This window comes from Pempheris klunzingeri, chromosome 11, assembly GCF_042242105.1.
Source record: "Pempheris klunzingeri isolate RE-2024b chromosome 11, fPemKlu1.hap1, whole genome shotgun sequence".
In the NCBI taxonomy this organism is placed as follows: Eukaryota; Metazoa; Chordata; class Actinopteri; order Acropomatiformes; family Pempheridae; genus Pempheris; species Pempheris klunzingeri.
In genome coordinates, this window is record NC_092022.1 from 27,411,645 (window position 1) to 27,426,971 (window position 15,327).

Below are 15,327 nucleotides of genomic sequence, written 5' to 3' on the forward strand. Positions count from 1 at the left end.
AACTCCACCCGGCTCTATCTCCCTATTTCTGAGGCCACACACACAAACACTTCAACGCGTCTGAGTGGTGCAAAAACAAACGCACCCGTTATTATCTGGCAGGGGAGGAGATAAAACTACAGGCTGACCCCCGACCTCTCACACACACACACACACACACACACACACACACACACACACAGACAGCACCCCTCCCCCCAGAGCTACAGTGAGCGACCCAGTGACCGAGAGTGTGTGTGTGTTTCAACAGACTGAGAGGACATCCACATCCACACACACACACAGTGTAACACACACACATACACACACACACACACATACACACACACACACACACACACACACACACACACACAGTGTAACACACACACACACACACACACACACACTGTAACACACACACACACACACACACAGTGTAACACACACACACACACACACATACACAAACTAACACACACACACAGTGTAACACACACACACACACACACTGTAACACACACACACACACACACACACACACAGTGTAACACACACACACACTGTAACACACACATACACAAACTAACACACACACACTGTAACACACACATACACAAACTAACACACACACAGTGTAACACACACACACACACACACACTGTAACACACACACACACACAGTGTAACACACACACACACTGTAACACACACATACACAAACTAACACACACACACTGTAACACACACACACACACAGTGTAACACACACACACACACACACACACACTGTAACACACACACACACACACAGTGTAACACACACTAACACACACACACACACACACGCTGTAACACAAACTAACACACACACACACACACACACACACACACAGTAACACTAACACACACACTGTAACACACACACACACACACACAGTGTAACACACACAAACACTGTAACTAACACACACACACACACACTGTAACACACACAAACACTGTAACTAACACACACACACACACTGTAACACACACAAACACTGTAACTAACACACACACACACACACACACACACACAGTGTAACACACACAAACACTGTAACTAACACACACACACACACAGTGTAACACACACACACACACACACACGCTGTAACACAAACACACACACACACACACTAACACACACACTGTAACACACACACACACACACACACAGTGTAACACACACACACACACACAGTGTAACACACACTAACACACACACACACACACGCTGTAACACAAACTAACACACACACACACACACACAGTAACACACACACACACACACACAGTAACACACACACTGTAACACACACACACACACACACACACACACACTAACACACACACTGTAACACACACATACACAAACTAACACACACACACAGTAACACACACACTGTAACACACTAACACACACATACTGTAACACACACACACACACACACTAACACACACACACTGTAACACACACATACACAAACTAACACACACACACACACACACACACACACACAGTGTAACACACACACACACACACACACACAGTAACACACACACACACACACACACACACAGTAACACACACACTGTAACACACACACACACACACACACTAACACACACACTGTAACACACACATACACACACACACACACACACACTCCACACTGGACACACTCCAGTCTTTATGCTAAGCTAAGCTAAGCTAAGCTAAGCTAACGCCGTCCTGCCTGAAGGACAGTTCTGACTCTCTGCACTCGTTCGTCCTCCTCAAAGTGAAATCAGACGTTTCCTGTGGTTAGTTCAGGCTGTGACTGACATCAGCCCTCTGTGACCTCCCTCCTCCCTCAGCAGCAGCTCACTCAGGTCTCTGAGGGGGGAGGAGGAGCTATCGGACAGGTGACTCCTCGCTTCTAGGCAAAAGGGCTTTTTCTCACAGACTCTTATTGTGAAAGAGACGTCTGGAAATCAGAAGACGAACGACTCGTTTCACCATCAGAGTTTGATCCATTCAGTCTGAAAACATTTGGAAAGTCTGGAAGAGCCACAAGATCCAATCATTTTATCCCCATTCAAGTTAGCGCGGGGCTAACAGGAAGTTAGCACAGGGCTAACAGGAAGTTAGCTGGCTTGGCAGAGACACTGGTCCTCCAGGCTCTTTGGGTCAAACAATGAGGAACATCCTGGTACTTTTCTACCAGGAAGTGGAACTTCTCTGTCTTCATGCTGCACCGAGCAGCGTTAGAGCAGCCAGAGGCCACAGAGGTGGTGCTCCTGCTGCAGTCTGGCCCACAGTTCGACTGCTTTCAGTGGCTGTTGGTGTTAGTAAAGTTTTGTACTTTGATGAAAACACAATTGTTGCAGTAAGTCATATAAAATGTGTTCATTTCATCAGTCATCAGCTCCGTGTCATCACTTTCCTTTACTTCCACCTGTCAGTCTGCTCAACACCACATCATCAACCAATCAGAGGTCTGAGGGGCGTTCACACCAGCAGGGACTCAAACACTCCTCATCCCAGTTCAACGAGTTTCAGTGTTGAGGCTCATCACTGTCAATAAAGTTTACATTTAAAGAAGTTCATGCCCACAGTCTGTATGAAGAAGCGTCCTCTGATTGGTCGGTATCAGTCTGTAAAGAAGCGTCCTCTGATTGGTCGGTATCAGTCTGTAAAGAAGCGTCCTCTGATTGGTCGGTATCAGTCTGTATAAAGAAGCGTCCTCTGATTGGTCGGTATCAGTCTGTATAAAGAAGCGTCCTCTGATTGGTCGGTATCAGTCTATAAAGAAGCGTCCTCTGATTGGTCGGTATCAGTCTGTAAAGAAGCGTCCTCTGATTGGTCGGTATCAGTCTGTAAAGAAGCGTCCTCTGATTGGTCGGTATCAGTCTGTATAAAGAAGCGTCCTCTGATTGGTCGGTATCAGTCTGTAAAGAAGCGTCCTCTGATTGGTCGGTATCAGTCTGTATAAAGAAGCGTCCTCTGATTGGTCGGTATCAGTCTATAAAGAAGCGTCCTCTGATTGGTCGGTATCAGTCTATAAAGAAGCGTCCTCTGATTGGTCGGTATCAGTCTGTAAAGAAGCGTCCTCTGATTGGTCGGTATCAGTCTGTAAAGAAGCGTCCTCTGATTGGTCGGTATCAGTCTGTATAAAGAAGCGTCCTCTGATTGGTTGGTATCAGTCTATAAAGAAGCGTCCTCTGATTGGTCGGTATCAGTCTGTAAAGAAGCGTCCTCTGATTGGTCGGTATCAGTCTGTATAAAGAAGCGTCCTCTGATTGGTCGGTATCAGTCTGTAAAGAAGCGTCCTCTGATTGGTCGGTATCAGTCTGTATAAAGAAGCGTCCTCTGATTGGTCGGTATCAGTCTGTATAAAGAAGCGTCCTCTGATTGGTCGGTATCAGTCTGTAAAGAAGCGTCCTCTGATTGGTCGGTATCAGTCTGTATAAAGAAGCGTCCTCTGATTGGTCGGTATCAGTCTATAAAGAAGCGTCCTCTGATTGGTCGGTATCAGTCTATAAAGAAGCGTCCTCTGATTGGTCGGTATCAGTCTGTAAAGAAGCGTCCTCTGATTGGTCGGTATCAGTCTGTAAAGAAGCGTCCTCTGATTGGTCGGTATCAGTCTGTATAAAGAAGCGTCCTCTGATTGGTTGGTATCAGTCTATAAAGAAGCGTCCTCTGATTGGTCGGTATCAGTCTATAAAGAAGCGTCCTCTGATTGGTCGGTATCAGTCTATAAAGAAGCGTCCTCTGATTGGTCGGTATCAGTCTGTAAAGAAGCGTCCTCTGATTGGTCGGTATCAGTCTGTAAAGAAGCGTCCTCTGATTGGTCGGTATCAGTCTGTATAAAGAAGCGTCCTCTGATTGGTTGGTATCAGTCTATAAAGAAGCGTCCTCTGATTGGTCGGTATCAGTCTATAAAGAAGCGTCCTCCGATTGGTCGGTATCAGTCTATAAAGAAGCGTCCTCTGATTGGTTGGTATCAGTCTATAAAGAAGCGTCCTCTGATTGGTCGGTATCAGTCTATAAAGAAGCGTCCTCTGATTGGTCGGTATCAGTCTATAAAGAAGCGTCCTCCGATTGGTCGGTATCAGTCTATAAAGAAGCGTCCTCCGATTGGTCGGTATCAGTCTATAAAGAAGCGTCCTCCGATTGGTCGGTATCAGTCTGTAAAGAAGCGTCCTCCGATTGGTCGGTATCAGTCTGTAAAGAAGCGTCCTCCGATTGGTCGGTATCAGTCTGTATAAAGAAGCGTCCTCTGATTGGTCGGTATCAGTCTGTAAAGAAGCGTCCTCCGATTGGTCGGTATCAGTCTGTATAAAGAAGCGTCCTCTGATTGGTCGGTATCAGTCTGTAAAGAAGCGTCCTCTGATTGGTCGGTATCAGTCTATAAAGAAGCGTCCTCTGATTGGTCGGTATCAGTCTGTATAAAGAAGCGTCCTCTGATTGGTCGGTATCAGTCTGTATAAAGAAGCGTCCTCTGATTGGTCGGTATCAGTCTGTATAAAGAAGCGTCCTCTGATTGGTCGGTATCAGTCTGTATAAAGAAGCGTCCTCTGATTGGTCGGTATCAGTCTATAAAGAAGCGTCCTCTGATTGGTCGGTATCAGTCTGTAAAGAAGCGTCCTCTGATTGGTCGGTATCAGTCTGTAAAGAAGCGTCCTCTGATTGGTCGGTATCAGTCTGTATAAAGAAGCGTCCTCTGATTGGTCGGTATCAGTCTGTAAAGAAGCGTCCTCTGATTGGTCGGTATCAGTCTGTATAAAGAAGCGTCCTCTGATTGGTCGGTATCAGTCTGTATAAAGAAGCGTCCTCTGATTGGTCGGTATCAGTCTGTAAAGAAGCGTCCTCTGATTGGTCGGTATCAGTCTGTATAAAGAAGCGTCCTCTGATTGGTCGGTATCAGTCTATAAAGAAGCGTCCTCTGATTGGTCGGTATCAGTCTATAAAGAAGCGTCCTCTGATTGGTCGGTATCAGTCTGTAAAGAAGCGTCCTCTGATTGGTCGGTATCAGTCTGTAAAGAAGCGTCCTCTGATTGGTCGGTATCAGTCTGTATAAAGAAGCGTCCTCTGATTGGTTGGTATCAGTCTATAAAGAAGCGTCCTCTGATTGGTCGGTATCAGTCTGTAAAGAAGCGTCCTCTGATTGGTCGGTATCAGTCTGTATAAAGAAGCGTCCTCTGATTGGTCGGTATCAGTCTGTAAAGAAGCGTCCTCTGATTGGTCGGTATCAGTCTGTATAAAGAAGCGTCCTCTGATTGGTCGGTATCAGTCTGTATAAAGAAGCGTCCTCTGATTGGTCGGTATCAGTCTGTAAAGAAGCGTCCTCTGATTGGTCGGTATCAGTCTGTATAAAGAAGCGTCCTCTGATTGGTCGGTATCAGTCTATAAAGAAGCGTCCTCTGATTGGTCGGTATCAGTCTATAAAGAAGCGTCCTCTGATTGGTCGGTATCAGTCTGTAAAGAAGCGTCCTCTGATTGGTCGGTATCAGTCTGTAAAGAAGCGTCCTCTGATTGGTCGGTATCAGTCTGTATAAAGAAGCGTCCTCTGATTGGTTGGTATCAGTCTATAAAGAAGCGTCCTCTGATTGGTCGGTATCAGTCTATAAAGAAGCGTCCTCTGATTGGTCGGTATCAGTCTATAAAGAAGCGTCCTCTGATTGGTCGGTATCAGTCTGTAAAGAAGCGTCCTCTGATTGGTCGGTATCAGTCTGTAAAGAAGCGTCCTCTGATTGGTCGGTATCAGTCTGTATAAAGAAGCGTCCTCTGATTGGTTGGTATCAGTCTATAAAGAAGCGTCCTCTGATTGGTCGGTATCAGTCTATAAAGAAGCGTCCTCCGATTGGTCGGTATCAGTCTATAAAGAAGCGTCCTCTGATTGGTTGGTATCAGTCTATAAAGAAGCGTCCTCTGATTGGTCGGTATCAGTCTATAAAGAAGCGTCCTCTGATTGGTCGGTATCAGTCTATAAAGAAGCGTCCTCCGATTGGTCGGTATCAGTCTATAAAGAAGCGTCCTCCGATTGGTCGGTATCAGTCTATAAAGAAGCGTCCTCCGATTGGTCGGTATCAGTCTGTAAAGAAGCGTCCTCCGATTGGTCGGTATCAGTCTGTAAAGAAGCGTCCTCCGATTGGTCGGTATCAGTCTGTATAAAGAAGCGTCCTCTGATTGGTCGGTATCAGTCTGTAAAGAAGCGTCCTCCGATTGGTCGGTATCAGTCTGTATAAAGAAGCGTCCTCTGATTGGTCGGTATCAGTCTGTAAAGAAGCGTCCTCTGATTGGTCGGTATCAGTCTATAAAGAAGCGTCCTCTGATTGGTCGGTATCAGTCTGTATAAAGAAGCGTCCTCTGATTGGTCGGTATCAGTCTGTATAAAGAAGCGTCCTCTGATTGGTCGGTATCAGTCTGTATAAAGAAGCGTCCTCTGATTGGTCGGTATCAGTCTATAAAGAAGCGTCCTCTGATTGGTCGGTATCAGTCTATAAAGAAGCGTCCTCTGATTGGTCGGTATCAGTCTATAAAGAAGCGTCCTCTGATTGGTCGGTATCAGTCTATAAAGAAGCGTCCTCCGATTGGTCGGTATCAGTCTATAAAGAAGCGTCCTCCGATTGGTCGGTATCAGTCTATAAAGAAGCGTCCTCCGATTGGTCGGTATCAGTCTATAAAGAAGCGTCCTCCGATTGGTCGGTATCAGTCTATAAAGAAGCGTCCTCCGATTGGTCGGTATCAGTCTGTATAAAGAAGCGTCCTCTGATTGGTCGGTATCAGTCTGTATAAAGAAGCGTCCTCTGATTGGTCGGTATCAGTCTGTATAAAGAAGCGTCCTCTGATTGGTCGGTATCAGTCTATAAAGAAGCGTCCTCTGATTGGTCGGTATCAGTCTGGACCAGGAAGAGTGGGGGTTTTAGGGCGGGGCAACCTGCTCACTAACCAATCAGAAGAAAAAAAGTTCATGCATCACTTCTGGCTATAAAACCACACCTCGCTCACACAGACATGCAGGTGGAGGGGGGTACAGGTGACTCACCTGTCATGGAGGGGGGGCTGCTGTGTGCTGTGCAGGTGGAGCTCAGGTGGTAAGAGAACCTCATGGTGCTGAACCGACTGGAGAAGGAGGGGGGACGAGGAGGGGGAGGGAGGGGGAGGCTGAAGCCCAGCAGAGAGCAGCGAGGTCGGTCCAACTGCATCCAGACACCTGCGCAGGTACACGGTCCACACCTGGTCACAGGTCAGAGGTCAGCCCCCAACACACCTCACTTCATCCCCAAGGCTCTTACTGTGAAGCTCTGAGGCCGAGGTCACTTCCTGTTCATACAGAGCCCACCAGCAGGTGAGGCATCTCCCCCCTTCATCCTCCCTCTCTCTCCCTCATCTCATCCTGTCTCTCTTCATCCCCCCTCTTCCATCGCGCGCGCACACACACACAGACACACACACAGACAGACACACAGACACAGACACACACACAGACACACACACACAGACACACACACAGACACACACACACAGACACACACACACAGACAGACACACAGACACAGACACACACACAGACACACACACAGACACACACACACAGACACACACACACAGACACACAGACACAGACACACACACAGACACACACACAGACACAGACACACACAGACACACACACAGACACAGACACAGACACACACAGACACACACACAGACACAGACACAGACACACACACACAGACACACAGACACACAGACACAGACACACACACACACACACACACAGACACACAGACACAGACACAGACACACACAGACACACACACACAGACAGACACACACACACACACAGACAGACACACAGACACACAGACACACACACAGACACACACACACACACACGTGTCCTCACAGTGGGTTTGTCCTGAAGGGGCTTCCGTACTCAGAGTACCGACTCAGCTCCACTGAACTCCCTTCACTTTTCCCTCGATTTTAGACTTCTCCTGACGCCTCCTCCTGCTGGCTCTCCTCCATCCGTCCAGTGTCAGTTTGTCCACAGAGACAGACAAGCAGTCAGAGAGACAGGCGGTCAGACAGACAGGCGGTCGTCTCAGCAGCTTCAGGCTTTTGTGTGAAAATCTGATCTGAGCTGCAGACTGAGACCACAACTCCTCCTCTTCCTGCCCCCAGACATCTGATCCCAGGACCCCCCCCTCCACTTGGTCCTCTGGTCCTCATTTCCTCCTCCTCCTCCTCCTCCTCCTCCTGTTTGAGACTGAAATTTGAAGCTGAAGGAAAACTGGACAAAAATTCCAGCTGTTTTTATTTTTCCTCTTTTTGCCTTCAGACTCTGTGAGTGACGCTCTGCCCCCCCCCCCAGTGATCAATGATGATGATCAGCTGCAGGTAGTCTCACTGGACTTTCACACACTCTTCATCACAAGGAGTGTGTGTGTGTGTCTGTGTCTGTGTGTGTGTGAGTGTGAGTGAGTGTGTGTGACAGTGTGTGTGTGTGTGTGTGAGTGAGTGTGAGTGAAAGTGTGTGTGTGTGTGTGTGTGTGTGAGTGAAAGTGTGTGTGTGTGTGTGAGTGAGTGTGTGTGAAAGTGTGTGTGTGTGTGTGTGTGACACAGAGCTCCACCTTAAAATCATCCTCTTTATTGGGGCTTAATAAAAACATTGTGTTAAAACTTTCAACAGAAACAAAGTTTGACGTCGTCTGAGAGTCAACGAGTGTCCGAACGTCTGCTCCTCAGGCTGTAACGAGGCTGACACACACACACACACACACACACACACACACACACACACAGGTCAGAGGTCACATCTGTTATGGTAAAAAGATGGACGCCATGACAGCTTCCCAAAGTGAAGCTAAACCATCCTGACCCCCCCCGGTGCAGGTCAGTATAAGCCCCGCCCCCTCTGTTATTGGACAAAAATCAGAATCAGAGGACGTCAGTTAACTTGATAAAATGATCTGATGCTATTGGGGGGGGTCATGATTGACAGCTAGCTTTGGGCTGAGTAGGTCCACTAAAAGAGCTTGTTTGATCCACTGACAGGCTCAGAGTGTTATTACTCAGAGTGTGTGACAGCATCATGGAAAGGATCCCTACAGAGAAAGGATCCCTACAGAGAAAGGATCCCTACAGAGAGAGACCTGGAAGATCCTTTTGGTTTAACCACAAACAGCACACACACCAGACTACATTCACTAAAACAGGGATTTAAGAGAACAGGACTCGTCCTCTGTTGAAAAAACACAAACTTGTTTCCTGTCAAAGCGCCGCTGCCTGTTTGGCTCTCATTACATCATCACTTATTACATCATCACTCATGACATCATCACATCACATCATTTCCCCCTGTGTGTGTGTGAGACCTGATGACACACAGCTGCTAATTCATCAGTTAATCAATGAGCGGAAACACGATCCAATCAGTCCTTCAAGACTCTCCAGCTGGTCCAGGGAGCTGCTGAGAGCTAGGAGACCCCCCCCCAGCCATCACAGACCCCAACAGAAAGCCCCCCCCCCTCTGAGCCTGGTTCTGTTCCAGGTTTCTTCCCGTTAAAGGGGATAAAGATTAATTGATTGATGAAGCAGAATAAAAACTAGAAGGACCCCATTTACCTGTGTGTCCTCCACCAGGACGCTGTAGACCAAGGGGGAGGAGGGAGGGGGGCGGGACGAAGAGCGGCGACGAGGACGCACTGAAGCACTCTGGGTACTAGGCGTCTGCGCTGAGGCATTGTGGGTAACGTGCGAGCAGGCGAGCGTGCTGCTGAGAAGACTGTCCGCACCCCAGCCTGTGGACACATACAACGCTGTACTACACGGCCAAAAGTGTGCGGACACACAGGTGAGACAGGTGAGACAGGTGCTGACCGGGGTGAGACGGGTCTGAGACCAGCGTGCCGCACTCTTCTTCTTCCTCTGTTCTCGTGTCCGTCGTCCTCCTCAGCGTCTCCGCTCTCCTTCGGCTCTCTGGGCTCCTCTGGAAGGGATCTGATTGGTCACACCGACAGGAAGTAACCTTCTGTGACATCACAGGAAACGATGAAAAATGTTCACCTTCACGTCCAGACGCTTCCTGTCCCGTCGCCCTGCCAGACCCTCTGCAGACAGACAGGTGGTGGTCAGTGTGGGTGTCCTGAGTGTAAAGGAGCGCCCCGCCCCCGCCCCCGCCCCGCCCCCCCTGACCTGCGTGCTGCAGCGCCTCCTGCAGGCTCCTCTGAGCGTCTCTCAGCTGCTGCAGCACCTGCAGGCTCTGCTGCAGCGGGTCCCTGTAGCGCACACACACACACACCAACACACACACCCCCACACACACCATGAGCCGCCGCAGCACACCCACATACACACTGACCAGCTCCTGCACACGCACGCACACACACACACTTCAGTGACTACAGGACTACAGAACTCTGGGACTACAGGACTACAAATATGGCGTCTGACCATGTGTGTGTGTTCAGGATGATCAGAGTTCATTACAAACTGGTAGATCTTCCTCTCCAGGTAGAAGTTCACACACACCAGGGACAGCAGCAGCAACCTGGGGGGGGCACAGACGGAGAGATGGGGAGAGAGGGGGGGGGGGATTCAATTAAATGCAGGTAATGAGGTTACCTGGCCCTGTGGGGGGGTGAGGTTACCTGGCCCTGTGGGGGGGTGAGGTTACCTGGCCCTGTGGGGGGGTGAGGTTACCTGGCCCTGGAGGAGCGTGGCGTGCAGGTGAGCAGGAAGCAGCAGCAGAGGGCGGCAGCGTTGTAGCAGCAGGAGCTCAGGCTGTGAGCCTCCATCAGCAGGAAGCTCTGCAGGAAGGACACTCTGCTGAAGAGCTCTGACAGCGCCACCTGCTGCCGGGAGGAGGCGCTGCTCAGCTCTGAGAACACCACCTGCAGACCTGGGGACAGACGGGGGGGGCGGTCAGGTGTCGGCCCTGAGTACGGCCTGTACTGATGGGCGGGGGGGCTTTTACCCTGGGTGGAGTCTCTCAGAGTGGCCCTGAGCTCCTCCCCATTGGTCAGGATCTCCTGCTGAGCCTGTAAGGCAGCACTCTGGGCCTCAATCAGGTCCTCAGCCATCCGCCTGGTGGACTGAAGCTGCTCGGCCACACCTGCTGAGCTCTCTGTTAACCTGACACACACACACACACACACACACGTTACCTGTCCAGATGTATGTTACCTGTCCATGGTGTGTGTGTGTGTTACCTGTCCATGGTGTGTGTGTGTGTGTGTTACCTGTACATGGTGTGTGTGTTACCTGTACATGGTGTGTGTGTTACCTGTACATGGTATGTGTGTGTGTGTGTTACCTGTCCAGGTGTGTGTGTGTGTGTTACCTGTACATGGCGTGTGTGTGTGTGTTTTACCTGTCCAGGTGTGTGTTACCTGTACATGGTGTGTGTGTGTTACCTGTCCAGGTGTGTGTGTGTGTGTTACCTGTACATGGCGTGTGTTACCTGTACATGGTGTGTGTGTGTTACCTGCACATGGTGTGTGTGTGTGTTACCTGTCCAGGTGTGTGTTACCTGCACATGGTGTGTGTGTGTTACCTGCACATGGTGTGTGTGTGTTACCTGTCCAGGTGTGTGTTACCTGTACATGGTGTGTGTGTGTGTGTGTTACCTGTCCAGATGTGTGTGTGTGTGTGTGTTACCTGTACATGGTGTGTGTGTGTTACCTGTCCAGGTGTGTGTTACCTGTACATGGTGTGTGTGTGTGTTACCTGTACATGGTGTGTGTGTTACCTGTCCAGCTGTGTGTGTTACCTGTCCAGCTGTGTGTGTTACCTGTACATGGTGTGTGTGTTACCTGTACATGGTGTGTGTGTGTGTGTGTGTGTGTGTGTGTGTGTGTGTTACCTGTACATGGTGTGTGTTACCTGTCCAGGTGTGTGTTACCTGTACATGGTGTGTGTGTGTGTGTGTGTTACCTGTACATGGTGTGTGTTACCTGTCCAGGTGTGTGTTACCTGTACATGGTGTGTGTGTGTTACCTGTCCAGGTGTGTGTTACCTGTACATGGTGTGTGTGTGTGTTACCTGTCCAGGTGTGTGTTACCTGTACATGGTGTGTGTGTTACCTGTCCAGCTGTGTGTGTTACCTGTACATGGTGTGTGTGTTACCTGTACATGGTGTGTGTGTTACCTGTACATGGTGTGTGTGTGTGTGTGTGTGTGTGTTACCTGTACATGGTGTGTGTGTGTTACCTGTACATGGTGTGTGTTACCTGTCCAGGTGTGTGTTACCTGTACATGGTGTGTGTGTGTGTGTGTGTGTGTGTTACCTGTACATGGTGTGTGTTACCTGTCCAGGTGTGTGTTACCTGTACATGGTGTGTGTGTGTGTGTGTGTGTGTTACCTGTACATGGTGTGTGTTACCTGTCCAGGTGTGTGTTACCTGTACATGGTGTGTGTGTGTGTGTGTTACCTGTCCAGATATGTGTTACCTGTACATGGTGTGTGTGTGTGTGTGTGTGTGTTACCTGTCCAGGTGTGTGTTACCTGTACATGGTGTGTGTGTGTGTGTGTTACCTGTACATGGTGTGTGTGTGTGTGTGTGTGTGTGTGTGTTACCTGTCCAGGTGTGTGTGTTACCTGTACATGGTGTGTGTGTGTGTGTGTGTTACCTGTCCAGGTGTGTGTTACCTGTACATGGTGTGTGTGTGTGTGTGTGTGTTACCTGTCCAGGTGTGTGTTACCTGTACATGGTGTGTGTGTGTGTTACCTGTCCAGGTGTGTGTTACCTGTACATGGTGTGTGTGTGTTACCTGTACATGGTGCTCTCGGCTCGGCTCTGCCAGGCCTCAGACTGCAGGTACTGGCACATGGAGTGAGTGTGGGTGAAGAACTCTGTGTAGGTGTTAAAGGCGACGCCGTCCATCGCTGCTGTGCACCTGCTGACCTCTGAGCCCTCAGGGCATGATGGGACATCCCTGCCTGAGCTGACAGAGAGACGTGGAGCTGTTCACCCACAGGTGAGACTCACTCCGTTTGTGTCCACAGAGACAGAAACCGACATTTACTGTTTGATTCCACGTGATTCATCGATTCACTTCCTGGTTCTTCACTTTTGTGTTCAGTCGATGGTTGTGAGCAACTCCAGATTATTAACACCCCCACATTTGTTGAGAACTCCACTGTTTCTCCCCATGATCCTCTCTGTCCACATCCTGGTGTGTGAGTGACTGGTAGGTAGTAAAAGTGTTGGAACTGGTCCAGTAGATCACCTCAGCCAGCAGACACCAAACGGGCTGCAATGGCTGCAACGTGATCCTTTGGGACAACTGCACCTGATCACAGTAGGTCCACTAAAAGAGCTTGTTTGATCCACTGACAGGCTCAGAGTGTTATTCTAAGTGTGTGACAGCATCATGGAAAGGATCCCTACAGAGAGAGACCTGGAAGATCCTTTTGGTTTAACCACAAACAGCACACACACCAGACTACATTCACTAAAACAGGGATTTTAGAGAACATGACACAGGAGCTGCTGCTCTGCTGCTGCCTCCATCAGTCAGTGTATCTGTGTTGTGAGAGTTAAATGAGTGTTTTTATGAATGCAGTCTGGTGAGTCAGGTTTACTTCAGTCTGTCATGTGTCCTTGAACGCATCCTGGGTGCGAGTGAGGTCAGCTACCAGGTGTTCCGGTACCTGCCCCTTCACTGGGCCGACCCGCCGTGTTTTACCTGCTCAGGTGACACATGGTGAACCTCAGCGCGATGCGGCTCTGGCTGTCTGACGTCAGCTCCCTGCAGCGCGTGTCCAGGTGCTCCAGAGCTCGCGCCCAGCACTCTCCGTACCTGGGCAGGGCGGCGAGGCTCCGCACGCGCCGCAGCTCCATCCTGCCGCGCTCAGAGTTCGGACCGGAACCGGAGGAGAGACCGAGGAGCAGCAGCAGCACCGCGGGCCACGGAGCGGCCATCTTCACCTGTCTGAAGATCCGTGGGCTCAGCCAATCACAGAGCTGGATTTTCACCTGCTCGGAGGTCACCGACGGGTCACGGTTTCCGCTTCACTCATCCACGCTGGGCAGCGGACACGTGACGTCCCGCAGGTAGCAGCAGTGCATCATGGGAGGTGGAGTCCTCAGAAGTCTGGACGTGTGACCGACACTAGTGACGTATTTCCTTCCTTACATGTTGTTGATGTCAGGAGCCAAAACCCAAACAGACGCATTGATCTGATTAACTGTGATCAATAATCAAACAGTCAGTTAAAGGAACAGTTCAACACTGCACTGACTTTCTCAGTCATGTGATCAGATCACTTAGGTTAACTGTTTCCAGCATTTATGCTAAGCTACACTAGCCGTTTCCAATCTGTTAAACTAGGCTAGCTGTTTCCAGTCTTAGTGCTAAAATAAGATAGCTGTTTCCAGTCTTAGTGCTAAGGTAATGTAGCTGTTTCCAGTCTTAGTGCTAAGGTAATGTAGCTGTTTCCAGTCTTAGTGCTAAGGTAATGTAGCTGTTTCCAGTCTTAGTGCTAAGGTAATGTAGCTGTTTCCAGTCTTAGTGCTAAGGTAATGTAGCTGTTTCCAGTCTTAGTGCTAAGGTAATGTAGCTGTTTCCAGTCTTAGTGCTAAGGTAATCTAGCTGTTTCCAGTCTTAGTGCTAAAGTAATCTAGCTGTTTCCAGTCTTAGTGCTAAAGTAATCTAGCTGTTTCCAGTCTTAGTGCTAAAATAATCTAGCTGTTTCCAGTCTTAGTGCTAAAATAAGCTAGCTGTTTCCAGTCTTAGTGCTAAACTAGTTGTTTCCAGTTTTTATGCCAAGCTAAGCTAGCTGTGCTATGCTAGTACTGAAGCCCTGAGAATAAAGACAGAATCAAACCTGATGAACGTGTGAATCTGCTGCTGGTTCATCGTGTTTTCACTTTTCTGCTCAAAACATCGTTCGACACTTTGATCATTTTAATTCGGACTGTTTGTCATTAAGTTCACAAAGACTCCAGGTCTTCAGGTCTTCAGGCCTCCAGGTCTTCAGGACTCCAGGCCTCCAGGTCTTCAGGTCCCCAGGCCTCCAGGTCTTCAGGACTCCAGGCCTCCAAGTCCCCAGGCCTCCAGGTCTCCAGGTCCCCAGGCCTTCAGGACTCCAGGTCTCCAGGTCTTCAGGTCCCCAGGCCTCCAGGTCTTCAGGACTCCAGGCCTCCAGGTCCCCAGGCCTCCAGATCTCCAGGTCCCCAGGCCTCCGGGTCTTCAGGACTCCAGGTCTTCGGGTCTCCAGGTCCCCAGGCCTCCAGGTCTTCAGGACTCCAGGCCTCCAGGTCTTCAGGTCCCCAGGCCTCCAGGTCTTCAGGTCTCCAGGTCCCCAG

At 49.5% G+C, this 15,327-nt stretch overlaps 1 protein-coding gene and 1 long non-coding RNA gene across 2 annotated transcripts; both read right to left on the bottom strand.

The window, feature by feature from the left end:
• Positions 1 to 8,647: 8,647 nt before the first annotated feature.
• Positions 8,648 to 10,089, bottom strand: LOC139209196 (uncharacterized). Its single transcript, XR_011585207.1, has 3 exons — positions 9,896 to 10,089; positions 9,641 to 9,816; positions 8,648 to 8,773 (listed from the first exon to the last, which is right to left on the bottom strand). It is a non-coding gene; the product is annotated as an uncharacterized lncRNA (long non-coding RNA).
• Positions 10,090 to 10,146: 57 nt separating this feature from the next.
• Positions 10,147 to 13,941, bottom strand: LOC139209359 (uncharacterized). The gene is made up of 6 exons (XM_070839019.1): positions 13,706 to 13,941; positions 12,788 to 12,961; positions 10,992 to 11,149; positions 10,718 to 10,916; positions 10,421 to 10,565; positions 10,147 to 10,293 (listed from the first exon to the last, which is right to left on the bottom strand). Exons 1-6 carry the CDS (start codon positions 13,939 to 13,941, stop codon positions 10,147 to 10,149), a joined length of 1,059 nt encoding a protein of 352 aa, XP_070695120.1.
• Positions 13,942 to 15,327: the final 1,386 nt, after the last annotated feature.

What these genes read in the sequence shown, in the direction of transcription:
- LOC139209359 (XM_070839019.1), bottom strand. Translation starts at nt 13,941, where the DNA reads ATGGCCGCTCCGTGGCCCGCGGTGCTGCTGCTGCTCCTCGGTCTCTCC. An exon ending in TCTGAGAGACTCCACCCAGG is followed by an intron (nt 10,917 to 10,991) that starts GTAAAAGCCCCC and finishes GTCTGTCCCCAG; the next exon opens with GTCTGCAGGTGGTGTTCTCA. An exon ending in CCACGCTCCTCCAGGGCCAG is followed by an intron (nt 10,566 to 10,717) that starts GTAACCTCACCC and finishes TGCCCCCCCCAG; the next exon opens with GTTGCTGCTGCTGTCCCTGG.